Consider the following 27,997-nt stretch of genomic DNA (forward strand, 5'->3'; position numbering starts at 1 on the left):
TAAAAGTCAAAGAACAACTCCTCATCTAGTAAATTTCCAGTCAAAACAGCCAGTCAAAGCAAAGTGAGTGAAAAAAAAACCCAGGAGTTTCCAAAACTGGAGTTGGACGGGTGACCTGTCCAGGGTGTATCCTGCCTTCCGCCTGATGACAGCTGGGTTAGGCTCCAGCAACCCCGCGACCCTACACACGAAAAATAAACCAATAGGGTTGGACTTACAGACTGAAAATATGTCTACATTAAAGGTGCAGTGTGGAGGATTTAGGGAAACCTATTAGCAGAGCAACAAATTGTGTATTAGTTGGCTTAGAACAAGCCCCTCATATTTACACTGGTAGCTGGTCCTCTTCCAACAGAGGCATGGCCATGTTCACACAGTAGCCCAGAACAGACAAACCAAACACTGGCTCTAGAGAGCGGCTTTCAGACACTTACATTGATACAGCAGCTTGAATTTGATGGCACTGTAGCACCAGATGGAAGATGTAGAAAGCAGAAGAATCAGTCGCCACTGCTGGTGTTGGCTAACCATTTTGTGTTGTGAGAAGTTTGAGAAGCCAAATTTTGACAAATGCAGGATCATACTTCTTATTTAGCACAAGAGAAAGCAAGGTAGCATGAATCCTCATCATCAAACAAGGGTAAACATCTGTGTGGACTTTCCCAGATGGGAATCGCCGATGAGGGATAAATGTTTTCAGTGTGATACAGAAGTTGCCTGTTTTCTGGACAATTTAGCATGTTGATCTAAATGCAATTGGTTGTTTGAGAGCTTTAGTTAGAACATGGTCATGGGCATAGCTACCAACACAAGTTCTGCCAGGATAATTTTACATTTATGCGGCAAAACCTGACGACTACTGTAGGTTCTACTACATGCTTGGAAAGGGTGGTGTATTCAGTGTTTTGCAATCTGTAACCTCACCACTAGATGACATTAAATCTTACACATCGCACCTTTAAATAAGTCAATCGTTTTGTCTTTAAGAATCAGGTTAATATAAAATGGACAGAAAAGTCTATCAACAATTCAATTTTATGGTGAAGTAGCAAAATATGTATATACAGACATTAGGTTAATGGAAATGTGTGGCATAGTTGACTTACATTCATACATCAGTTCATTTTTTGAATGTAGCTGATATAATACGAATATTGCCAACAGTGATTCAACATATAGACAGAGTTGTGTTGAAGTATATCAGGTAAATTCAGTGCATCACTTCATAAAGTTGACCTCTGTTGCATCTCAGACTTCTTCCCTCCCTCCCTAAACGTTTCAAATACAGTACCTGATCGAAACATGCATAATAGGCCAAAGTCCCGAGGCAGTGTAGCATTGTTTGAGCCAGCGCTCTGCCTCAATGAGTCCTTATGAGTCCGTCTGATCCATATTTTGCGGGCTATAATTAGCGTTTGCCAGTGATTGTTGTGTGAGTAATGAGGCTGACACAGGCTTCAGGCACAAACTGCTCCAGCTTCTGATCCCAGATCAGATTTAAGCCCACAAACGTACTATGCTAAATGCCGAAAACAGCATGTATCAATAAATCAACATAACTAATGTGAATTAATGGCAGTGCTTGGGTGATTATTGTGTTTCAGACCTAACTGACCTCTAAACGTGACTTCTGCTATTGAACGAAACCCAGGGGTCACATGACCTCATTAGCTTAATATGTCGTTGATGGGCTGAAAACTGGTTTTCACGTTGCGTTCACAAGTTGAAAACTGGCTAATAACCTGTTTTACGACTAATTCACAGGAGAAAGTTTTGACAGGGGTCACCCAGTACGATGAATCTAACCACATTTTATCAACAGCTGACATAATACATGATTTCATGATTAAAAATACTGGAGATCTACAATGTTTGCTCCGTGGGAAATCAGGTATCAGTTGCACTTGTTGTTCCTTATTTTAGTCAAAGAGGCCAGATGCTCTTTGGTAAAAGCAATGGTTTCATATAGAACCAATATAGAACCATGACACTAGAACCATAGAACCATTTCTATGATACGATTTATTCTGATGGTCACCTGTAGATGTCCTCAACAAAGACTCAATCTTTCTAAATCTAAATATATATTAAATGCAACTAAACTTCAAGTTGAATGGAATCAATTCTTTTAAATCTAACCCTAAATCTAAGCCTAACTTTGACCTTAACTTCTACTCAAACCCAAAACCTAAACCTAGTCCTGGCCCAAATGCTATTTAGAATCAATTGAGCTGAGTTTATTAAGACTTACTGTTAGACACACCTACCTTGTTGGTCCACCTTGAGATGTAAAATCAAAGACAGTAGCTCATTTTCCGCTGTACAGTTTGTGTTGGTCATCCTGTAGTCCTTCATCAGGGGTCATAGGATGCTGCTCACGGGACTCTTTTGCTTGGTTCTCGGTCCAGCAGTGACACTAAGATGTTTAAAAACTCTGCCTGACCCACTCAGACCAGTGCAACACACACTAATACACCACCGCCACGTCAGCATCACTATAGTGCTGAGAATGATCCACCACTTGTACCTGCTCTGTGGTGGTCCTGACCATTGAAGAACAGAGTGAATGGGGGCAAACAAAGCATGCAGGTGGACTACAGTCTGTAACTGTAGAACTACAAAGTGACAAAGTGAACCTATATAGTAAGTGGAGCTGATAAAATGGATGTTATGTGTAGATATAACCTGTAATCTAAAGCTGTAAAGCTGTTCTGCTGTAATTTGATCAAAGATACAGGCTTTTTTATGTAAAATGTCCAATTATTGGTACATTACATGCTCACACCTACTTTCCAGTCTGCTGTAATTGATCTCAAAAAGTCATTTCCAGTAAAAACATAAAGTCTGACTGACGTCTGCTTACGTGAGGTAAAATGTGAGGCTACTTATTAGAATTCATAGTGAGAAATCTCGGTTAGATATTTGATGAAGGCAAAGGGAAGCAATCAAAAAGCAGTTGTTGATGGTCTGGAAGCTCATGAGTGTCTGCTTATTGTAACTCTAGTGCAGTAAGTGCCAGATGCAAAGCTACTTATGTCTCCTTTAAATATAGCTGGTGTTAGCGGACGCAGACGCAGCTGTCTCACGCTGTTGAGGTTGTAACCGGAGCAGGCTGCAGACGGATGAACAAGGCCTGAGAGCTGGATATGAAAAACCATGAACTCATCTATAGTTCATTCATTTAAGTGTGTTTTCTGTTGAGAACGCATTAACTCACGCTCTTAAAAAGATGGTTCTTTTTTTTTTTCATTTTTGTTGTTATATAGACAGGATAAAACAATCTGCAGTACGTTCTCCATCAATCTGAAGGACACTTTCACAATCAAAAGAACCCTTTAATCATGCAAAGGGCTCTTTGAGTGTTTATGGCTCTATATGGAACCATTTTCTTTACTAAAGAACCCTTGAAGAATCATCACTTTAATTTAAGCACAAAATGGTTCTAAATAGAAGCCATGGTTCTATACTGACCTAGGAAATCAACAAAACAGGTTATTTGACCAGGGCAACCAAACCGTTAGAACATTTTTGTGCAAGAAACTGTTTCATCATGAAATAAATGCACATTTTATTTCAGAGTTTACACCACAGCTTCCAAATTCATTTCAGACTGCAGCACGAGAATAAGATCTCCATCATACTAAATACACACACACAATAGCAACACCACCAAACAGCACATCAGGTTTCACAACATGAAATGCAAAAAAAGCAACTTTTTACAGTAAAAACCAGCTTCAAAAAGTCAACACATTCTATTTACAATGTTTTTTTCCCTCTCTTAATGAAACCAAATTTAATCTCATTTTATAACATCCTATCGTTGCCTTTAAAATGTTTAATATCTTTTCAAGCAAATCACTCACAGTCAAACAACATATTGGTTAGTAGCTGTAATAATATCCAATAAATATTGAAAATATTGATTGTGATACATAATATAATCTTAAATAAAAGCTCTGGAAACATTCCTTTCCTGAAGCACACATTATCAGCTCTCATATGTCCTGTACACCTCAGTAGTCAGTAATGTATCATAAATGCTCTTTATTAACATTCAATTCATTTCTAATACACTCACACGTGTACAAGCTAATCTAACACACACTGCTGGGTTCTATATTGGGTTCTATTCTATGTAAATCGATACAGAGCTGTAGATGTTTGAGGCCTTCTTTGCTTCTTGCTATTCTGTTGCTATTCTATACTATTTATTAGTTACATTCAGTTTATTTCTAGGATACGTTTATTTCTACAAACTTTAAAAGATACTATAATTTGTTCTTCTCAATTCTATTTATTTATGTGTAGATTGCTCAGGTCTATTTTGTTGCACTAGTGTTCTATGACTCTTCAGCGAATATTTCCTACTGCATCACAGGTTGTGAGGTGTTGTCATCTTTCCTTTTATAACTGTTGTTCACAACGTTTTAGTAGAAGGGGAAAAAATATAAACTTTAATGTAAGTTAACCTAAATGGCTAATCTAATCAGCAGGCCCAAAACCTTATTACACACTTCTAATAGTTCAGCCAGTTGGCATTGAAGTCCCTGTAGTTACATAATAATAAGTCTAATAAGCCTAGAAGTTTAAGGTGTTAATAAAATAAGATTTTACTTCTAAAAATTGGTAAAATTGTATAAACACATTCCTGTGCTAGTCAGTGAATACCCTTCATTTATTTCATTTCCAGTCAAATTGGCCATTAAGCCATTCAGTTTTCAGGAGATATTTCTAAGGAGATAATCTACTTACATGGGGAAGGGATAGTTATTTGAAAAATATGTGAATAAACAGGAGAACTGGAGTAAATGGGCCTCCTAACAACTGTGCAAGACCTGGTGGACCATCAAAACTGTCCCTATCAGATAAACAGTACTTAAAGCAGCACTACGTAGCAGCATTCAGTATAGTGAAAACACACTAAAATATGGCATGCTTGCACCGCTGCAAGTCGGCCTCTAAAGCCTAAAATAATCTTTTAGAAATTAGAGGTATTGGGACGGGTTTGATGGGAATTTATCAGGCCGTGTCTTGTTATTATGCATTAATGTCACACTCACCGGTTTAAAAAGACTTCATCTCAAATGCAAAATCAACAATATACTGATGAAGATATGATGACAATAGTAGATGTTTCACTAGCATCCTCAGACGACATGCCCTACATCAAAGCTTTGCCTGAGTTCTCTTCGAATACTCCTTCAACGCACTTGCAAAATTCAGATTCATCCACTTGTGGCGGCCCGAAGCACAACCGACACTACAAAATGTTCTTCCACATGTTGTGTGCAATTACACATTTCCACCAGAGAGGTCTCCAAATCTCCAAATCATACATAGTGTTGCTTTGAAGATACTTTTTTGAGAGAAAATCTAGCTCCGTTTTTGCTTCAGATGTGATAAAATCCACAGGTGTCCATCTGTCCATCCCTCCACTGCTAGAACACCATGGGTCTGAAAGGACGTGTAGCTGTCAAGATGTTCTCAGAACATTGGGCCAGGCCTCAACATCACTAAACACATTTGGGATTTCTTGGGTTGAGAGACAGAAAATGTAACCAACTTGTAAGACTGAACTCTGTAGGTGTGGGACTGAAACCTGAAAACAAGGCCCCTGAAAAGAATGCTGAATACTGAAATTTTGTTACTGAGGCTTCAAAGTCATTTTCAGTTAAATGTTTTTTTTCCCTGATGCTGAAAAATGTACTTAATGGCCACTTTGACTGGAAATTAAATAAAAGAAAGGTGGTCTTTTGCACATTACCGCACAAACTGTATATGTTTATTATATATATTATGACATAAATACACATTGTATACATTTATTATGTTTATTATCTTGTCACTGTCATGTTTGTTACACGTATTATGTTATAAATACATATCACTAGTAACAAAACCTTGTATCTCCAGATGGTAACAACAGTAGGAGGAAAAAACATTCTTAACTTTAATGTACATTAATGTGTCAAGATTTTATTCTGGACCATTTCTATTGGTCCAATTTTCACGCAGTGTTCCAAGCTTTTGATATGACAGCGATGTTATAAGAATGTCCTGTTCAGTTATCGCTTGCTGCTGTTAATGCAATGTGATAGTTTGTAGTAATTGAGCAGTACTAAGTAATGTTCCTAACTTGCAATACTTACATTGCTGGTAGATTTGACATGTTCTTGCAGTCAATTCATGTTAAACCAATCAGCCCTTGAAGCATTGAGGCACCCACTCAAGACAGACTGCTCTATGTAGAGGTTGCCCATGGCACTGTTCCAAAACCAGTTTCCTACAGTCCCATGCTCAATATTAGGAAACAGAACTGGTTTTGGAGCAGCAGCTAGGGGGCCAATCCCTGCTCAGACCCTCTACCACAATACAGCTGCCAGGTTGCAATTACAGGTCATCAGATTCAGGGATCTCGGGCGGCTCCAGTGGAACAGAGGGGAGGATGAGAGGAACGCCGTCAGAGATCCAGCCCTGTGCGGTCCTGTTGAAGGTGGGCCGCTTCGATGCAGGGTCTTGAAGTTCGGGGTATCTTGGGGGGTTCAGATCTATCTCTGGGATCTTGAAGGTGATTCCTCGTGGGGCCTTCTCAAAGCCTCCGTATGGTGTGGCCACCCTGGAAAAAACAAAGTGTGCATTGGAGCTATGATGCTATTGCAGCTATCAAGTAACTCAAATTGCATGTTTTAGTCATCACATGTTTGTCTCAAGCCATGTGGAGTTGTGAAGTCCTTTCAAACAGACTTGCGCATGAGGTTTTTGACACTAGATGACTGTTAACATAAAAATGAGATAATTTGGGCAGTTTGGCTGGAGGTTAGGGATCTGGCCCTGTGACCGTAAGGTTGTCAGTTCGATCCCCAGGGCCGACAGTCCATGACTGAGGTGTCCTTGAGCAAGACACCTTACCCCCAACTGCTCCCCGGGCACCGTGGGTAGGGCTGCCCACCGCTCCGGGCAAGTGTGCTCACTGCCCCCTAGTGTGTGTGTTCACTAGTGTGTATGTGGTGTTTCACTTCACGGATGGGTTAAAGACGGAGGTGGAATTTCCCGGGTTGTGGGATCAAAAAACTATCACTTAACTTAACTTAATAAATAATGCCACAACTTGCAAGGCATTAAAATGGCCAAGGGAACAATGGGGTTATTAAGTTTATTAAGATTATTAAGCCTTGACTGATTAAGGCATGGGAGCGAGATGATTAAGTTGTGCCCACAACTTAGTTAGTAAGGTATGTAACCTGTAACTTGTTAGTAAGGTATGACAATGAAATAAGTAAATCATGGCTACAACTGAGTTGTGGGAACGAGATTAAGAATTAAGAATTAAGTCCTGGCCAGGACTCAATAAGGTGCATGATCATGATAATAAAGTTGTGATATTTACGTTGTGGCCACAACTTCATTATCTTGTTTCCACACCTTACTAAGTCATGACCACACATTAAGATCCCGTTCCCACACCTTTAGTAAGTTGTGACCACTAATTATTTTCATTTTATTATGGGAATAATAAAGGAATGTAACCAAAGGGGCTTCATACATTTGTGCTGCAAAGCAAGAAAAACTGATATATGTAAATGACCTCTGATCTGATTGGCTACCTTTTACTGGGATGTAAATGCATCATTTTTCATGACATCACAAAAACAATAAATTAAAAATAGGCAGCTTGGTTTCTATATATGGACTGCATGGACTGTTTTGAAACGTTTACATTGTTTACATACTATGCCAAAGTTTAATTATTTAAAAAAAAAGAGGAAAATCTGTCAAATACAGTTCCCCATTTACATTTCCCTTACCTTTTATGTTGTAAGCTACTATTTATAATAATATAGGGAGCCGGGACTAGAATAAATCTGATTAAAATATCTTAAATACATTAATGAATAACTAATCTAAGACAAAATAAAAAAAAATCTAACTGACAATGTCAGCACAACGTGAGCTCACCTGTGGCAGCTGTACTGCGTCACATAGTACATAATGCATATGTTGTGACCAAAATTGTTGAACTGGGCCTCAGTGGACTGACCCTGCAGCTGCTGACCACAAGAAGGTGCTCTGCCTCCACTAAACTACAGCTCCACAAACCAGTTCAAACATCTGTGAACTCAGATCCAGCCTATATGACCGGTCCAATATATATATATATATATGTACATATGCCAGTGAAGCTATCAGTGATGAGTTAACTACTGCAGCGCTGAACTCATTAAGATTTAAAACAGTAGTATTAACACAGATTAAGACTTCTCTTAACCCTTTGAATCATGTTATTCAGTTATCAATTTTATCATTCAGTAAAAAGTAAAGTATTTTGGGAGCTACAACTTGGTAGTATGTAGGCCGCATGTAGACTTCTTGCAGTTTTAGAGATCTTAATATTAAAAGAGTTCAAACGATTAATTAAAATTGGCCTGTCAGTTGTTCCCAAAAAGAGTCGGTTCTCTGATTCCAAGCTTTCATTTCTACACAGGGATGTTCAAGTTGGCTGCAATTTTCTGTAAGGAAACTAAATAAAAATCGTACAAAAAAGAAGTTTACGATCCAACATCAGTCAGTGCAGAAACATATTGAAGGGGAATTCCACCAATTTTTCAGATTACTACATAATTAAAGAGTTAAAATATAAACAATGTATATTTATTTTCACATATATAAATATAAACATTGTGAAGCCTGGGTCCTACCACCACTGTAAAGAATAAAGAACTGGTAAGCTTAATGGTGTTAAGTCTGTGATCCACACCAAAAAGCTAGCTAATGTGAAGTGCTGACATGAGATTTTAGGGAATGTGGTAGAAATAACAGTATCGTCACTCAGCGGAAAATGCTGCCCATAAGCGAGTTTGTATTTGTGTATATCAATGGAGAAATTGTGTATAGCTGTAAAATTACTGACTGGAGACAATCTTGATGTGAACAGCTGATCACCCTCTATGGAGGGACTCCTGTATGCTGTAGAAAATGATGATATTTTAAGGACATAAGTAACCAGTCGGCCTTAAATGTTTGACTACATTGAACATACAACAAAAAATATTATTGTTCTGTGCTATTAGTGTTTGATGTTCAGTGAAGAAAATAAAAGCTCAACTTAAGAGAAATCTAAAGTTAAAACAGCTAATCTTGTTTTCTGTGCAAGCCAATCTCATGCTATGAGTGCAGGCTGGGTGGAAGCTGTACCGGTTGAAGCTCTTGTAATCAGGCATCTCTCCTCTGGGTTCAGGCACAGGCATCTTGAGCTTCAGTGTATCGGCTAGCACGGGGTCACTGATGATGGCCTCCTCCCAGGGTGAGTGGTAGGACTTGGGGAGAGCTGTGGTGTTGAATCTCTCAGGTGGGACATTCTTTAGGGGGCCACCATAACCTGAAATGCATAAGAAATTATTTGGGTTTATTTTTGATTATGGCATCATTGTGTGTATTAGATATTGTTCACCTGCTACATGCTGTGGCGTCAGAGAGGACTCCTGCACACCCATATCAATGTGAGCCAGAAGAGGGTCACTATAGTACTACACTGAACTCGCTATGCATTTCTAACAGTAGTAACTTGTTATCAAAGAGGTATTTCTAATTTATTACTTTGACAGTGACAGTAACAGTGACTGTACCACTATTACTAGTCAGTAACACTGACTGGTTTCACAGCTATTTCTCATTTGTTACTTTGACAGGACTGAGTAACAGTGACTGAACAGATACACCAACACTAACTAGTCAGAAAGAGTGACTGGTTACATCTATTTCTCATTTGTTACTCTGATAGGCTTCTAACAGTGACAGTAACAGTGACTGTGATTGTAACAGTAATACTGTACACTTACTAGTGAATGTAGCACTGACATTAACTGATGTATAACAGTAAGACTAACATCGTTACTAGTCAGAAATTAGTTTTCATAGAGATATTTCTAATTTGTTGTAGTGATAGGCCTTGATCTGAAGTCATCTATTGTTGCTGGTATTGCTGTTGAGTGTTGGTTCCTCTCAAGGTTTCTTCCTCTATGTTTAGTCATTTTAACATTTTAAAGCTGTATTTTTCATGTTTATGATACTCTCTCAGAGAGATTTGTGGTATCCCTTGAAATAATGGACGGAAAATAATGTATCCGGTCATACAACACTGGAGGAATAAATCTTGGGAACATCAAGCCAGTCATGTTATCCAGTCTGGTTATTTCATTGTTTCACACTGTCTAAGTCACTGAGCTGTAAATAGTACTGGAGGCAGGAGTAGAGCTGGAAGCTTATAACAATCCTCAGGGCTCTCGTCTCTACTCCTCACTCCACATTCTCTCCGATAAGAGATTAAAAAAGCTTCTGGAAGCGTCTGCCATCTCCTGCACAGCGCGGAGCAGCTTACAGTGCAGAGAGTGGGAGGGAAGCAAAATACTGATCTAATCCTGCATGACACAAAGTGCTATCATCATCATGTCCTTGTTGAGAAGACTGTGTGTGCGTGCGAGTGTTAGAACTCATTATATGAAAAAGTGTCTCTTCATGTTGTAGACGGACCCCTGTGGTTTGGATTCAAAATCATTCAGAAAGCATGTCAAATTGGATTTAAGGTTATTCTGAAAAAATAAGTGCTGCATAGTCTGCTGCTATAACCCCTGGCAAAAATTATGGAATCACCACTCTTGGAGGAAGATCTTTCAATCCTTTAATTTTGTAGACAAAAGTTAATCACAGAGACATGCCACAAAACTTTTTTTGTTCAAAATTTCAACCTTCTGGCATTAAGAAAACAATAAAAAAGAAATAAATATAATTGTTGTAGTCAGTCACAACTGTGTTTGTAGATCAAGTAGAGGAAAAAAAAATTCTCACTAAATTCTGAGGAAAATACTGAATCACTCTGTAATTTGCAGTTCTAAAACAAACACCTACATCAGATTAAATCTGCTAATTAGTCTTCAGTTAAAAACGCGTGCTCACACCTTGGACAGCTGTTGTACAAAGGGGATTGATATGAATCAATCAAGGCATGTCAGCAGAAACAAAGGAGAGAATTATAAAACTTCTTCAAGAAGGTAAATCATCACAGAATGTTGCAAAAGATGTTGGCTGTTCCCAGTCAGCTGTGTCTAAAATCTGGACCACGTACAAACAAGATGGGAAGGTTGTAAACGGGAGGCATACAGGTAGACCAAGGAAAACATCAATGTGTCAAGATAAAAGACTTAAAGCAAGAGGTCCTGAAAACAGAAAATGCACAACAGAACAAATGAGAAACAAGTGGGCGGAAACGGGAGTCAATGTCTGTGAGCGAACTGTAAGAAATCGCCTAAAAGAAATGGGATTTACATCCAGAAAAGCCAAACTAAAGCCGTCATTAACGTAAACAGAAAAGAACGAGGTAAAGCAATCGTGGACTGTGGATGACTGGATGAAAGTAATCGTCAACGATGAATCGCAAATCTGTGTTGGGCAAGGTGATGATGGAACTTTTGTTTGGTGCCGGTCCAATGAAACTTATAAAGATGACTGCCTGAAGGAAACGTAAATTTCCACAGTCATTGATGATCTGGGGCTGCATGTCAGGTAAAGGCATGGGGGAGATGACAGTCATTACATCTTCAACAAATGCCAAAGTCTACATTGAAATTTTGGACACTTTTCTTATTCCATCAGCTGAAAGGATGTTTGGTGATTATGACATATGCCACAGGGCAAAGGACGTGAAAACTTTCCTTCAAGAAAGACATATAATGTCAATGGCATGACCTGCAAATAGTCCCGATCTCAATCCAGCTGAAAATCTCTGGTGGGAATTAAAGAAAATGGTCAATGACAAGGCTCCAACCTGCAAAGCTGATCTGGCAACAGCAGTAACAGACAGTTGGAGACTGTATTGATGATGAATACTGTTTGTCATTAGTTAAGACCACACCTCAGAGAATTCAAGCTGTTATTAAAGCCAGAGGTGGTGCAACAAAGTACTAATGGTGTAGCATTTTTCTCATGATTCCATATTTCTTTTGTCTACATGATCTAAAAACACAGTTGTGACTGACTACAGCAATTATATTTATTTCTTTTTTAATTGTTTTCTTAATGCCAGAAGGTTGGAATTTAAAAAAAAACTTTGTGGCGTGTCTCTGTGATGAACATTTTTCTACAAAATTAAACAATTGAAAGATCTTCCTCCAAGTGGGATGATTCCATCATTTTTGCCAGAGGTTATATACGCTGCAGAGATAGCGACTGAAGTTATGAACTCAAGCATGAGTCACACTCCAGTCATGGTGTTAACTGACATGTGACAGGATGTTATGTTGTTAGGGCCCTGGGTTCTCAGGGTTCTATGTCACTTAGAACCTTGATTTTCTCATTGAAATTTCTAGCAACCAGCCCCATGTTCTCCAAGCCTAGTTTTCTACATTTGCAGAGTCCTGTATTTCAGAGATTCTATGTTTTGTCATTGAAATTTTCATAGAAAACAGCTCTGTGTTCAATCATATTTCCTCAGTGTGAGTGTACATTTACATATTTGTATATGTATATGTACATATAAATCTGTACACATATACATATATATGTATATGTATATATACAATTCCAGTGAAGTTGGGATGTTGCGTAAAACATAAATAAAAACAGAACATGATGATTTGCAAATCTTTTTCAACCTATATTCAATTGAATACACTACAAAGACAAGATATTTAATGTTCAAATGGATAAACTTTATTGTTTTTTGCAAATATTCACTCATCCATCCATCCATCCATTTTCTAGGCCGCTTCTCCGTCAGGGTCGCAGGGTATTTTTAATTTATATTCAACATGAAATCAAAATGCACCATTTTTCTTGTTGGTTCATGTCCCTGTGGATGTTAATCACAGTTCAATACTTAATACTAACCAATAATATCATATTCCCTTTATCCCCCGCCACCCCCACCCATTATCCAGTGAAATACTAGCCCTGTTTCTGGTGAGCATGAATGCTTGGTGGGACAAAGTTAATTTACTAGCTACAGCAGAACAAAAATGGTAACCATGGAATGATGGTTGTTTTCTTCACAATTATGCTTTCCTTCAATTAAAAAAGACTGAACCAAAAGTATGAACTTTTTTCTTAGAAATTTGTTGTAAAATGCAACAAATTGCAAAATATGAGTATATCACATCATAAAACTATGATGTATATCACATCATAAAACTAAGCACATAAAAAATTCAGTCACCACAGATTTACATCATAACTCCAATGTTGAAATAATACTATACTGCCTCAAGTTCACTCCTTAAAATCCCAGGCTTATTACACAAAGGCTAATTTAGCAGTAAGTACAGGGGATTTAATGCTAACTGGATGAGCTATTCTCTGGATATAGAAATGTTAAAGATTTGGGCCTGCCAGCAGGTCCTGGCCTTGCAAGAGTGAAAATTTGTCCACTTACCTGGTGCAATCTCCTCAGGGTTGGCTGCATTTCTGGTGTCAGGCGTGCTTGGAGATTTATTTTCTGCATTTTCAGCATTAGTTTGAACTTCACTCTAGCAAAAGACAGGAAGAGATACAAAATAAGAGATTTCTTTAAAAAAAAAAAAGATTCTGTTATTGACTGGTAATTTGAAATGAGTCAAATCTTAATTGTGATTTCTCTTCTAAAAAGATATACTAAACACTCAATTCCAAAAAAGTTGGGACAGCAGACAGAATAAAAAGAAAACAGAAAGCATTGATCTGTAAACTGGCTTTCACAAATATTTAAATGAAAACAGCACAAAAAGAGATATTTAATATTTTTTCCTCATCAGCTTTATTTATTTTTGTAAGAGCCCAAAGAAATCCCTGGGCATAAAGGGCAAGGCCAAAAACTGATACTGTATGCATGTGACCTTCAAACCCTCACATGTATTGACAACATCCAGAAATGCCACCAACTTCTCTGGGCTAAAGATCATCTAAGATGGACTGATGCAAAGTGGAAATGTGTGCTGTGGTCTGACGAGTCCACCTTTCAAACTGCTTTAGATAACAATGAACAATGAACAATGGTTTGTACATACAACTCTCTTTTACTTCTTCAACAGATACTATTGGTTACAGATGGTAAAGCAGACTGAAGAGTCATGAAAACATACAATGATAATATTTAAAGCTATGGTATGGAATCTCCTTGCAGTGCTGTATTTGAAAGAGTGTTGCTCCAAACTGAAAGGAAGTTTCAAAGACTAAAAAAGTGGAGCTCTACAGATGTATTCTTAGGCCTGCAAGAGTATGATTACTAGTGCCTTGTCAAGCTCCTCATGTATTTGTGTAGCTTAAAGGGCAAAGGAAAGACTATCCTTCATTGGGCAAATGCCCATCTAAATTATTAGCCTGCCCATTGGGGATGCCTTGGTAAAAGTAGGGATAGTTTTCACACAGTAGTTCAAAGAGCAAGGACAGTTCATATAACTAAGTTATTAAAGTTAGTTTCTGCTTTAATGACAGAAAATTCTTTTATTTCCCCCACAGATTGCAGAAATGACTTCCCACAGGCTTCCAGAAGGCAGATACACCAAATAAGATGGCAAAATTGCTTTTAGAAGCACTAATATAGCTCTAATATAGCAGTGCAATGTTCATCCATAAAATGCATGTAATTTTATAACTCACATGGGACTGTTTTACTGCCCTACACTTGTTCGTGGGTAGGGGTAGGCAGTAGGCCTTGCTCTTATTTTCATTACAGTTGAGCTTTCACGCATACAAACATTCAAGCTGTTGTAACAAAAATGCTAGTAATTTAATGGACAAATAACGTTTATGCTAAAGTACGTGCTATACATGCTTCAGTGAATAAGCCTTGAAATATGGACATCATTCCGTCGTCAGCATAATATCCATATTAGGGGCACTGGGTCTAAACAGGTTTTCATTATGAGAACAATAAATTTCATTTTTGAAAATTGTGCCATGTGGCAAACATAAAAATATACTGACTGTTTTATCACTGTCACTGAATCATTTGCATTATGAAGCTATTTAGCAATCAAAACATGAATACATGTACTTACACTAGTGCCCAAGTCTAAACTGCCACATAAATATTTTTTTATTTTATATACAATAACGACTAACAACAAAGATTGAAATATTACTTTATTCTCCAAGAGCTATTTTAAATGCTGAACTTGGTCTTAATGATTTGAATTCAGTGGAATTGAACAGGATGAGCATATAGTCATTTTAAATATGGAGTTATATGGTTTCATATGAGGTGCCTTTACACTCATCTTGCATTTGTTACATTGTTATATTCATGTTTTTCTTTATATTTTTATATCTGTTATCTTTACGTACTGTTAAGCTCTCTTTTCCTCTGTTGTGTTGTGTTGAGGGCCCCTCTCGCCCCCTCCTTCAAGAGAGGGAGCTAATGTATAGAATAGCATTCCAATGGTATGAGAGATTTAAGCTTTTCCAGATGTTTCTTAATGGGAATGTATGGATGTGTGTGTGTCTCTAACCATCTTATGTATGTGCGTACATTCACCATATAAGAGCAGGGGCAGTTTGAAACAGTTAGAGATCCCACATTCGGCCTTCGGGACTCTCACGGGGCTTTAACACTATCTTATTAATTTGAAATAAAGTTGTTCATGTTTAAATCCAGATAGTGTCTACAGAGCTTTCGTCTTCCCACCTACACAACTGAGAATAAACAACACATAACACATATAAGTCTTATAGAGATTTGGGTATGTGTATCTTTGCATTTTAAAAATGCTTTGAAAAACATTTTAGGGATTAATGATTTATTACGAAACAACAACATCTGCGTAAACTGTCACATTTGACATAGTTCATTTGTGTGGGGTGTTTTTGAGAGGTTGCCAATCCTATGATATCAAGTCAATGTGCAGCAGTCGTAGCCTGCTGTGTCGCAATACTCATTTTTGGACTGCTGACCTTTTAATTCAGAGGATCCAGTGATGTTTTGGGGGAAATAAATATATGTACAACTTTTTTACAACAGTGTGATAGCAGTGATTTTCAAAATGGGCCATTCATTCTTTTCCTTGAGACATGTGCTTAGACCCTTCCTAATATGGGCTTGATACTACCAACAGATTGACAATTTCAAAGGTCTACAAGTTCAAATGTTAAATATTCTTAAATGACTCATTCAAACAGCAACCAAGAATGTCATGATGTTGATTGTCTATTGATCGTTTATACAAAACCATTTTGAACTCAACAACAGATACAGTTCTCTCCCTTGTGGAAGTGTATGGAAAGTCACTTTTGCACCATATCTTGCTTTACTTTAGGAGCATGTATTAAAATATATATATAAAAAATCTCTTTTGAGAAGAAAAACTATTCCCTGTGTAATGATAGGAAATATATGTTGATAGCTCTGACAGATATGACAGCCCTTCAAGTTATAGTTATTCTTCAGAATATCTCACTTCACCAAAATAAATATTTCAACAAACAACTGGAAGGAAATATTTTTTTTAAGATGATGCCTGGTTTAAACCCCACTGGACCCTCACAGAGCACGTACTATTTGGATGGGTGATCATTCTCAGCACTGCAGTGACACTGATGTGGTGGTGGTGTGTTGGTGTGTGTTGCGCTGGTCTGAGTGGATCAGACACAGCAGTGCTGCTGGAGTTTTTAAACACTTCAGTGTCACTGCTGGACTGAGAATAGTCCACCAACTAAAAATATCCAGCTAACAGTGTACTGTGGGCTGCTGAAAGACTAGAGGACGACCAACACAAACTATGCTGACACACATAAGTTGCTGTCTCTGACTTTACATCTACAAGGTGGACCAACAAGGCAGGGGTGTCTAATAGAGTGGACAGTGAGTGGACACAGTGTTTAAAAACTCCAGCAGCACTGCTGTGTGTCACGATTGGTGCCTCCCAGTCTCCTCTTGTGCTTGTGTTTACCTTTGTCCTGTCCATGTGCTCGTGTTTACTTCCTGGTCTTCCATGTGCGTTTGTTTTGGTTTTTCTGTCCTGCCCCCTTGTTTAGTGACTCCACCCCTGATTGTTCCTACCTGTGTTTCCACCTGTGTCTTGTGATCCCTTGTTAGCCCTCATGTATATAAGACCTGTGTTTGCCTTGGTCTTTGTTGATCTTTGTTGTTTCTTGTTCTGGTTGTACTGTTTGAAGTGTTTTGATATCGTTTGGTGTTTGTTTCTTCCGGCCTCTGTTGTTTGTTGATCCTGTTTTCATGTTGATCCTGTTTGACCCTGGACCGTTGTGACTATGACCCTGGATTTGCTCCTAATAAAAGTCGCTTATTTTAGCCTATGCGTCCACCTCCTCGCTCCTCGCCATACTGTGTCTGATCTATTCAGATCAGCACAACACAAACTAACACCACCACCACGTTAGTGTTACTGCAGTGCTGATAATGATCCACCACCCAAATAGTACCTGCTCAGTGAGGGTCCATTGGGGTCCTGACCACTGAAGAACAGGGTAAAAGGGGTAACAAAGTATCAGAGAAACAGATGGACTACAGTCTGTAACTGTAGAACTACAAAGTGCACCTATATAGTAAGTGGAGCTGATAAAATGGACAATAAGCATAGAAACAAGGTCATAATGTTATAATGTTATGGTCATAATGTTATGCCTGATCGGTGTACATTGCAGCTAAAAAGGTGCACAGCTACACACATTTCAGCTAAAGAACATGTGTTAAAATCTGGCATGCATACACAAATGTCCCTTGGTGCTGATAAGTGAAGTGGGCCGGCGAGCCCTCATGTTATCACTGACCCCAGAAGGGAAACATTTGGAAGGACACTGGGCACGTGTCCTGCACTATCTACCATGTGTGGCTGCCATTCAAGCAGCACAGCACTGTGCTAGCCTTATCCATGGCCACAGTTAGCATCTCTGTGTAGCTCAAAAGACTAACTGTGTGATTTTACCATCAACTGTGAACGCAAACAGTTGAGCATCTTGGACACCAACATGTAATTGTGTATTTAAAAGTGGGTGTCATTTTAAGTGCTCTATTAATGGAGTTTGTGAGTTTGGGTTGGTCTACCACTGCTCTTTTAATGCTAATTTCCGCAAGGGGCCTCTATTTTCTGTAACCTCTTAGCGTCAAGCCTATGTTGTAAGTTCACTTTCCCTCAGTGGATTTAATATCACTCCAAGTTCAGCATGGCATGACATCCCAAAGGTGTTCTATTAGGTTGAGGTCAGGACTGTGCAGGCCAATCAAGTTCTTCCACACCAAACTCGCTCAACCATGTCTTTATGGACCTTGCTCTGTGCACTGGTGCGCAGTCATGTTGGAACAGGAAGGGGCCGTCGCCAAACTGTTCCCACAAAATTGGGAGCATGAAATTGTCCAAAATCTCTTGGTCTGCTGAAGCATTAAGAGTTCATTTCACTGGAACTAAGGGGCCGAGCCCAACTCCTGAAAAACAACCCCACTCCATAATCCCCCCTCCACCAAACTTTACACTAGGCACAGCGCAGTCAGACAAATACTGGTCTCCTGGCAACCGCCAAACCCAAACTCGTCCATTGGATTGGTCACTCCAGAGAACATGTCTCCACTGCTCTAGAGTCCAGTGGTGGTGCTTTACACCACTGTATTCAATGCTTTGCCTTGTGTTTTGTGATGTAAGGCTTGGATGCAGCTGCTCTGCCATGACTAGTCTTACAGTGTTAAGTGACAGTCACTGTTACTGTCACTGACTGTTAGAGGCCTGTCAAAGTAACAAAATAGAGTCCAGCGGCAACACTTTACATCACCCATTCCATGAAGCTCTCTACGCTGTTCTTGAGCTGATCTGAATGCCACATGAACTTTGGAGGTCTGTAGTGATTGACCCTGCAGAAAGTTGGCGACCTCTGTGCACTATGTGCCTGAGCAGCTGAGTTGCTGTCTTTCTCAATCGCTTCCACTTTGTTATAATACCACTGACAGTTGACTGTGGAATATTTAGTAGTGAGGAAATTTCACGACTGGACTTGCTGTACAGGTGGCGTCCGATCACGGTACCACGCTGGAATTCACTGAGCTCCTGAGACTCTTATTTATACACCTGTGGCCATGGAAGTGATTGGAACACCTGAATTCAATGATGTGGATGAGTGACAGAGGTTATAGAAGATTGTGATAAAACTTTGGGCCCACCGGTGGGTCCTGACCATTTAAGAGCTTAACTACATAAGAGGTGAGGGACAAATTCTGTAAATTAAATTTTTGTCTGAGCTACTTTCACATTTTAGCTGTTTGTTTGTTCATTTTACTTACATTCAGAAGTGCATTGGCTTCATTCTGAATACTTTCAAAGGTGTATTTCTCTGAGCGGCGTTGGCGCATCTTGAATAGGCGGGAGCCTCGGTTGGACAGGAGAGACAGCTCCTCCAGCATGATGTCTTTTGGCGTCGAGAGCTTTTTGCCAAGGTCCATTGTGTCACCTAAGCGATAAGCATTAGACAGTGTTACAAATACACAACATTACACCAGTCATGACACATTTATAAATGCTACACAATGTGTCATATGGCTTTCGTAGAATAGATTGCAACACTATAAAAAGAGTTGGAGCAATGTCATTGAAGAACCAGTAGTTCCCTAAAAAAACCCTTTCCGTGACTAGATCTTTTAAGAAACGTTTCTGTAAGTTAAATGTGCAGGTGGGACGAACCTCGAAGAATCATTTATGTAAGCTAGATTAAGGGAAACTCAAAAGATTCATGTACATTACAGTGCAAAGGTCAGAGATAAAATGGCCATTAAGTGTTTGTGTCCACTCTTTATTACAACTTCCATTCTTTTCAGAAGACTCACTTCCAGTTTTTCAAAGGGATAGTTTTCCTCACCTTCAAAGTTCAGTCTTAGTAGTTGGTTGCATTTTTTGCTCTTCATGATCAACATTAAATACACGCAATGATGTTAGTCTGGACTCTGGGGTGGTCAATCCATTGTTCTGAGAAGACTTTCAGACACACCCTTATGCTGGGTTCCCTTCTCATGGTGGAAGGATGGACAGAAACACCTTTATTTAGATCTGAAGCAGTACTGTTTATCTGATGGGGGCAACTGTAGGGGTCTACCAGGTCTTAATAATTGTTACTGGTCCCATTTCCTCTGTAGCTTTTAATCATTTTATGAACTCCAGTTTTGGAAGCTCCTCTTTTTTTCCATTATTTTCACTCATTTCACTTAATTTTTCACTCTCTCCTTCATTACGTAAGTGAATTATCTTTTATCTAATCTCCTCAGAGATGTCCAAAAAATCTAATATCTAATATACTGGTATAGAGAGATTTTGACATATTCAATGGACCAAGGTGCTACATAACATCTAGACAGAGTATAACTGCCTTACAAAAACCAATAAACACATTGTGTGGCATTTATACAGTTGCATTTTAATTTAAAGTTTATAACTATGCATGGTTAGGTGTTAATGCGGAAGAGTCAAGACATTGTTTTGTGATAATGTCACTTTGTTGTTGTCTTTTTTTTTAACTAAAACAGCAGCAGCCATCTGGAAGATACAACTCCAGATATTTGTACCATTTGAGTTTAATTAAACATATTAATTCTGTGACTGTGTCTTTAAGATGTACATATGTAAATGAACTCTGTTCAGTTGGCTTTCCTGTATTGTGACTTATTCAATAACAATAACTTCAGCATTAAAGAGGGGTGCTAAACTGCTGTATGTTGAATAGATGGTCATGTGCATTAATAATACATACTTAATTGTGTATATATATATATATATATATATATATCAAATAGAATTGTTGCTCTCCACAAAGATGGCCTAGGCTATGAGAAGATTGCTAAAACCCTGAAACTGAGCTATAGCACGGTGGCCAAGGTCATACAGTGGTTTTCCAGGACAGGTTCACCTTGGAATAGGCCTCGCCAGGGTCGACCAAAAAAGTTGAATCCACATGTTCAGCATCATATCCAGAGGATGGCTTCAAGAAATAGATGCATAAGTGATGCCAGCATTGCTGCAGAGGTTGAAGAAGTGAGACGTCAGCCTGTCAGTGCTCAGACCATATGTTGCACAATGCATCAACTCGGTCTGCATGGCCATCGTCACAGAGGGATGCCCTTTCTGAAGCACAAGAAAGCCCAGAAACAATTTGCTTAAGACGAGCAGTCCAAGAATATGGATTACTAGAACCATGTCCTGTGGTCTGACGAGACCAAGATAAACTTGTTTGGCTCAGATGGTGTCCAGCATGTGTGGTGGCACCCTGGTGAGAAGTACCAAGACAAGTGTCTCTTGCCTACAGTCAAGCATGTTGGTGGTGGCATCATGGTCTGGAACTGCATGAGTGCTGCCGGCACTGGGGTGCTGCGGTTCATTGAGGGAATTTCAACATGTACTGTGACATCCTGAGCAGAGCATGATCCCCTCCCTTCGGAAACTGCGCATGGCAGTTTTCCAACATGATAATGACCCCAAAAACACCTCCAAGATGACAACTGCCTTGCTGAAGGTAAAGGTGATGGACTGGCCAAGTATGTTTCCAGACCTAAACCCAATTGAGCACCTGTGGGGCATCCTCAAGTGGAAGGAGGAGGAGCGCAATGTGTCTAACATCCACCAGCTGATGTCATCATGGAGGAGTGGAGGAGGATTCCAGTAGCAACCTGCGTAGCTCTGGTGAATTCCATGCCCAAGAGGGTTAAGTTAGTACTAAATAATGATGGTGGTCACACAAAATATTGACACTTTGAGTACGATTTGGACATGTTCACTGTGAGGTGTACTCACTTGTGTTGCCAGCTATTTTGACATTAATGGCTGTGTGTTGAGTTCTTTTCAGAGGACAGTAAATCTACACTGCTATACAAGCTGCACACTGACTACTTTAAGTCATATCCAAATTTCATTTCTATCGTATTTGCATTTCTATAGTGTTCATTTCTATAGTATTTGCAGAAAAGGTGAAGGTGTGCTTTTTCCACTAAAGAAATATTAGTAAATTGAGGTCTGTAGTTTCAAGGGTGAAGCTAGAGATGCTTATACATGGCTTTATCTCATCTTGTATTGATTACTGTAATGCTCTTTTCTCTTCACTTAGTAAGTCTGCTCGTGACTGCCTGCAGGTGATTCAGAATGCTTCACCAAGTCAAATAGACGGTCTTACATTACTCCTCGGTTAGTTTCATTACACTGACTTCCTGTTGAGTATAGGATTCAGTTTAAAATCCTTACACTTACTTACAGAGCATTGCATGGTCAGGCTCCTATGTATGTGGTTGATCTGCTTCATCCATATGTATCAGCTCGTTCTCTTAGGTCGAGTAATTTAAATTTACTGTCTGTTCCATGTTCTCGATTAAAGACTCGTAGAGATCGAGCATTGGAGGTCTTCGTTTCTAAATTGTGGAATACACTGCCCCCTTTTTAAAGATCAACTGATTCTGTGGAGTCTTTCAAAAAGCAACTAAAGACCTACCTTTTTAAGCAGGCATCTGGATAAATGGTCAAGGCAACTAAGACACTGCCAGTCCTGTTTTGTTTTACATTTTTTTGTACTGTGTCAAGGTGTATATTTTATATTGTGTTATGTGTTATGTTTTGGAAAGCACTTTGTGGCTTGTGTCTGTGAAAAGTGCTGTATAAATAAATTTTACTTTACTTTAGTACTCACTTTTGTGAGACACTATATATATATATATATATATATATATATATATATATATATATACACTGCTCAAAAAAAATAAAGGGAACACTTAAACAACACAATATAACTCCAAGTAAGTTAGGAAGCAACACTGATTGACAATCAATTTCACAGCTGTTGTGCAAATGGAGTAGACAACAGGTGGAAATTATTGGCAATTAGCAAGACACACTCAATAAAGGAGTGGTTCTGCAGGTGGGACCACAGACCACTTCTCAGTACCTTTCTGCTTTCTGGCTGATGTTTTGGTCACTTTTTAATGCTGGTGGTGCTTTCACACTCGTGGTAGCATGAGACGGACTCTACAACCCACACAAGTGGCTCAGGTAGTGCAGCTCATCCACGATGGCACATCAATGTGAGCTGTGGCAAGAAGGTTTACTGTGTCTGTCAGCGTAGTGTCCAGAGGCTGGAGGCACTACCGGGAGACAGGCCAGTACACCAGGAGATGTGGAGGAGGCCGTATGAGGACAACAACCCAGCAGCAGGACCGCTACCTCCGCCTTTGTGCAAGGAGGGACAGGAGGAGCACTGCCAGAGCCCTGCAAAATGACCTCCAGCAGGCCACAAATGTGCATGTGTCTGCACAAACGGTTAGAAACCGACTCCGTGAGGATGGTATGAGGGCCTGACGTCCACAGATGGGGGTTGTGCTCACAGCCCAACACCGTGCAGGACGCTTGGCATTTGCCAGGATTGGCAAATTCGCCACTGGCGCCCTGTGCTCTTCACAGATGAAAGCAGGTTCACATGTGAGCACATGTGACAGACGTGACAGAGTCTGGAGACGCCGTGGAGAGCGATCTGCTGCCTGCAACATCCTTCAGCATGACCGGTTTGGCAGTGGGTCAGTAATGGTGTGGGGTGGCATTTCTTTGGAGGGCCGCACAGCCCTCCATGTGCTCGCCAGAGGTAGCCTGACTGCCATTAGGTACCGAGATGAGATCCTCAGACCCCTTGTGAGACCATATGCTGGTGCGGTTGGCCCTGGGTTCCTCCTAATGCAGGACAATGCTAGACCTCATGTGGCTGGAGTGTGTCAGCAGTTCCTGCAAGATGAAGGCATTGACGCTATGGACTGGCCCGCCCGTTCCTCAGACCTGAATCTGATTGAGCACATCTGGGACATCATGTCTCGCTCCATCCACCAACGCCACGTTGCACCACAGACTGTCCAGGAGTTGGTGGATCCTTTAGTCTAGGTCTGGGAGGAGATCCCTCAGGAGACCATCCGCCACCTCATCAGGAGCATGCCCAGGCGTTGTAAGGAGGTCATACAGGCACGTGGAGGCCACACACAATACTGAGCCTCATTTTGACTTGTTTTAAGGACATTACATCAAAGTTGGATCAGCCTGTCGTGTGTTTTTCCACTTTAATTTTGTGTGTGACTCCAAATCCAGGCCTCCATTGGTTAATAAATTTGATTTCTATTGATGATTTTTGTGAGATTTTGTTGTCAGCACATTCAGCTTTGTACAGAACAAAGTATTCAATGAGAATATTTCATTCATTCAGATCTAGGATGTGTTATTTGAGTGTTCCCTTTATTTTTTTGAGCACTGTATATATATATATATATATATATATATATATATATATATATATATATATATATATATATATATATATATGTATGTATGTATGTATGTATGTATATATATATGTATGTATATACACATACACACACACACACACACCACACACATTAATCGTTGGCAATTGGTAATGATTGATGAATTTAAATGGATAAATTGCCATTTATTTACCACAGTGTTTTGGAATTAAAATGCTGAAATAAAAAACTGTGATATTATCTTACAGTTACTGCCATTAAAATGGGCAATTTCTACATATTTCACAAAATTTATGCACAATTCAGTCACTGAATTCAGAGTGGCTTGATGTAAAGTAGAGAAACTGATCAAGTCCAGTGAACCTACATGTGTCTTATGAGCTTGTGTCTTATATATATATATATATGTGTGTCTGTGTGTGTGTGTGTGTGTGTGTGTGTCTTATGAGCTTTATATGTAATGTTCTTGATGGTAAGAGTGGTAAAAAAGAAGGAACCGTTTTCTTTGTGGACTATTTTGCTCTAGCATGTACCCCTCCACCATGACTGGCTTTCCCTTTTTTGGCCAAAATCTTATCTCAAAACTACTGTAAAACACAGATATCACCCAGTGTATTCAACTTCACCTCATTATTCCTGTGTTTTATATAGTACAGTCCTGAAAAGTCTGTAGGGATGTCAGTGCCTATCTAAACTACAGGAGATTTGGCTGCAGAGGCTGAACGCGCTGCAGCTGTTCATGATCTTCAATCTGTCCTCAGTCCAGCCACCTCACAGTTGTCTAGTGTCCACCAGCCCACCTCCCCCAGCTCCCTTCCCTCAACATTACCACTCAACTCAAAAATAACCCCTTTCCAAACTCCAGTGACAAAGGGATCCACTGCTATAGGTAGTGAAGCCTGTGGCTAACGTATTTTTGGCTAGCAAAGGGGAATGTGTCCATGAACTGCTCTCCAAACCTAGCCCTGGCATTCTCTGAAAGGTGGCTAGCCAGGTGGTGTGACACATGAAGGTTCAAGCTGGCTGGTTGAGCCAAGTTGCTCTGTGGATTTTCAAAAATAATTGTTATTAAGACTGTAAAATTCAAAGGAGGAAATTCAAGTGCATCGGTTTTGAAATATGATTACTAGTAATACTTTTCAATAAAATATGTACTCATTTTTGGCCAAAATAAAAATGTAAGCCTGTTATATAGATTAATGTAGAATTAAAAAAATTCTTGGTCTTTTGCTTTACTGTCTGTATACCACTTCTTTCTAAATAGTTTCTTCAGTCACATTTACATATTTAGTGTATGTTTTCAAGTAATTCTGAACTGTGGCAAAATAACTAGACTGAAATTAAATGAACTGAATTAAATCAAAGTAGTTTTTTTTTCAAAGCATGGAATTGTTTCCTAAATAACTAATTGAGAGGTGAAGTTTGAATTCTTGATTAATTGAATCGTTTTCCTAGAGGATCGTAATCAAGTTGATTGATGGTAAAGCTGGACTGTCATAATTCCCTGAATTTTTTCCCATAGAATAATAATCTAGTCAAATAGAATCATGGCAAAATTTGAGTTTATAATTCACTGAATCATTTCCTAAAAATTCTAATCTAACTGAATCATTGTTAAATTTGAGATGATTCACTGAATCATTTCCTAAGGAATCATAATCTTATTATATCATTGTGAAGTTTAAGTATATGATTCATTGATTCATTTCCTAAAGAAATTAATCAAATTGTTGTGAGGTCAGAGACGTGCGTATCTAGAGGTTACAGTTAGGGTTTGGTGGGGGATTAGATGGAATGCTTGCTGTAGATTTTGTACCATTAGCACCACCGTGGACTTCGTGGCAAATGGCCGCCGCCTGCATCTTCCTCTCGCGGACTGAAAGCGTGCTGAATCGTGACATGGTGCCTTTTCCTAATGGGTTTAAATGTGTAGAGAGGTACTGCAATGAATGCAGAAAGGACACAAAAGGCACGAGTATGGTATGTGGTAATACTACGTACTGATACTGTTGTAACAAAACTTCTCTTAAATAGGAACTTTTTAGGAGTTGGAATAAAAAGAAGTAGATTTTTCAAATTTACGTACTAAGATTTCATATTTCCATTTCTATTGGCCACTCATACAATGAAAAGGAAAGCTTTAGGAGAAAGGGTAAAAATTTTAGTTACAATTTTTTGTTACAACAGCGACAATATGTAGGTATTGTGGTCATATATGCCTGAAATGTTGATCGTAATGCATTATAACACAACTATAAGCAATGCACAAATATAACCCCTTTATGACACCATATTGGGTTCACCATTGATAAAAGGCCTTGTGGAGGGCACAACGCATGCTGTGAACAGGCTCTTAAATGACGTGAAAGGTTAGTTCATGGAGTTCATTGAGTTTTGTGCAAGACAGTTGGAAACTTCTGCAATTTTCAGCATGAAAAAAATCCCAGTTTTGAAATGTGGTGATATTTTTATCTCAGGCAAAGGAACACTTAATGAAACACTCCAAAATGGTTCTTTGTAGAAGAACCAATTTTGGTTCCCTAAAGAATCTTTCAATAAATGATTCTTTAAAGCAAATGTTTATGTCAAAGAGATGTCCAGTATGTGTTTGACCAGCTCATGTTAAAAAGGGCAAAGGTAGTACTCACCTTAAAATAAGCAGAGATTGTGTGGCAAGTTTCACATGGCAAGATGTCACATGTTGCTGAAGTGTTATGAATCATTGGTCACTGATTAATAGGCTGGTGATTGGACGTTGTGTCCTGATCGTAGAATGCGTTACTGAGAGATTTAACCTTGATCTCACCAAAAAAAATATTTAGCACTCGACAGAGTCCATCCAGGCAGCTCTTGTGCCAACCTGACCTTAATAAAAGGCTTCATGAAATGTGGACTCATCTATTTTTACATCACTGTCATGCTGTAGGTTTATAATGGACGTTCTGTTGGGATCAAAAACATATGCAAAATAGTTGTGCATATATTTTAGTGCAATGAACATGTGTGGTCAATGTACATGTGAATCTCTTTACCATCATTCTATAAAATTACAGGGGCCAGAAAGAGTTCTTTGTGCACTGGCATAGAAGAACCTCAGTCAGTTTCCTAAAAACATGCAATGGCTGAATCAGCTTTGCAAATGACGTGTGTGAGAGTGAAGAACTTTACCTTTGAAAGTTCCTCTATATAGAAAGAAAGAACCTCCAGAGAACCTCTATATAATGTAAAGGTTGTGTGAGTTGCCTTTAAATTGGTTTTAAAGCTTTACATTATACAAAGCGTTAAAAAGTTCTTCAACCAAATCTCATGGTTTTTTAAAAAAGAAAGGTGAATCAAGTGTAAGTTTTCATAAGTTTCATGATGGTGACAATGCAACAAGGGATGGAAGTTTGTAGCTTGTTAAGAAATCACCTGAAAGTATCAAGTAAAACATGAGCTTTGGTCATGTAGATTAGAAAAGCTGTGAGAAAACACATCATAGGCCTTTTATCGTGACAAAAAGCTTGATGGAAAGCAGATTACCCACAAAATCATCCTCTCCCACCATTGAGATTTCTCAAGACATTGAATACCTTCTAGAAGGACACATTTCTTACCTGTGGAGTTGTGTCTTGGCTTGCACCTGGAAGTTCTGAGGGAAGGTAAAGGGTCACCCTGGGCAGTTCGATCCAGACCAAGTCTTCTTTCTCCCTGTCTCTACACTCAACCCACTGTGGAACGGGGGGCTGTGGGTGGGTGCATGTGTCTGTTGAGGGT

The 27,997-nt window shown here is 39.2% G+C and overlaps 1 protein-coding gene across 3 annotated transcripts; it reads right to left on the reverse strand.

Annotated features, from left to right (window-relative positions):
* Window positions 1-3,543: 3,543 nt before the first annotated feature.
* Window positions 3,544-27,971, reverse strand: myoz2b (myozenin 2b). Of its 3 annotated transcripts, none has more exons than XM_017722735.2 (6): window positions 27,838-27,971; window positions 26,058-26,153; window positions 19,253-19,419; window positions 13,424-13,517; window positions 9,196-9,379; window positions 3,544-6,619 (listed from the first exon to the last, which is right to left on the reverse strand). In XM_017722735.2, exons 2-6 carry the CDS (start codon window positions 26,140-26,142, stop codon window positions 6,394-6,396), a joined length of 756 nt encoding a protein of 251 aa, XP_017578224.1. In that variant the 5' UTR covers window positions 26,143-26,153; window positions 27,838-27,971; the 3' UTR covers window positions 3,544-6,393. The 3 variants fall into 3 exon arrangements, with proteins under 3 accessions (XP_017578224.1, XP_017578226.1, XP_017578227.1); XM_017722737.2 differs by having other exon boundaries at window positions 26,058-26,181; XM_017722738.2 differs by lacking the exon at window positions 26,058-26,153.
* Window positions 27,972-27,997: the final 26 nt, after the last annotated feature.

This window comes from Pygocentrus nattereri, chromosome 22 (assembly GCF_015220715.1).
Source record: "Pygocentrus nattereri isolate fPygNat1 chromosome 22, fPygNat1.pri, whole genome shotgun sequence".
NCBI lineage: Eukaryota > Metazoa > Chordata > Actinopteri > Characiformes > Serrasalmidae > Pygocentrus > Pygocentrus nattereri.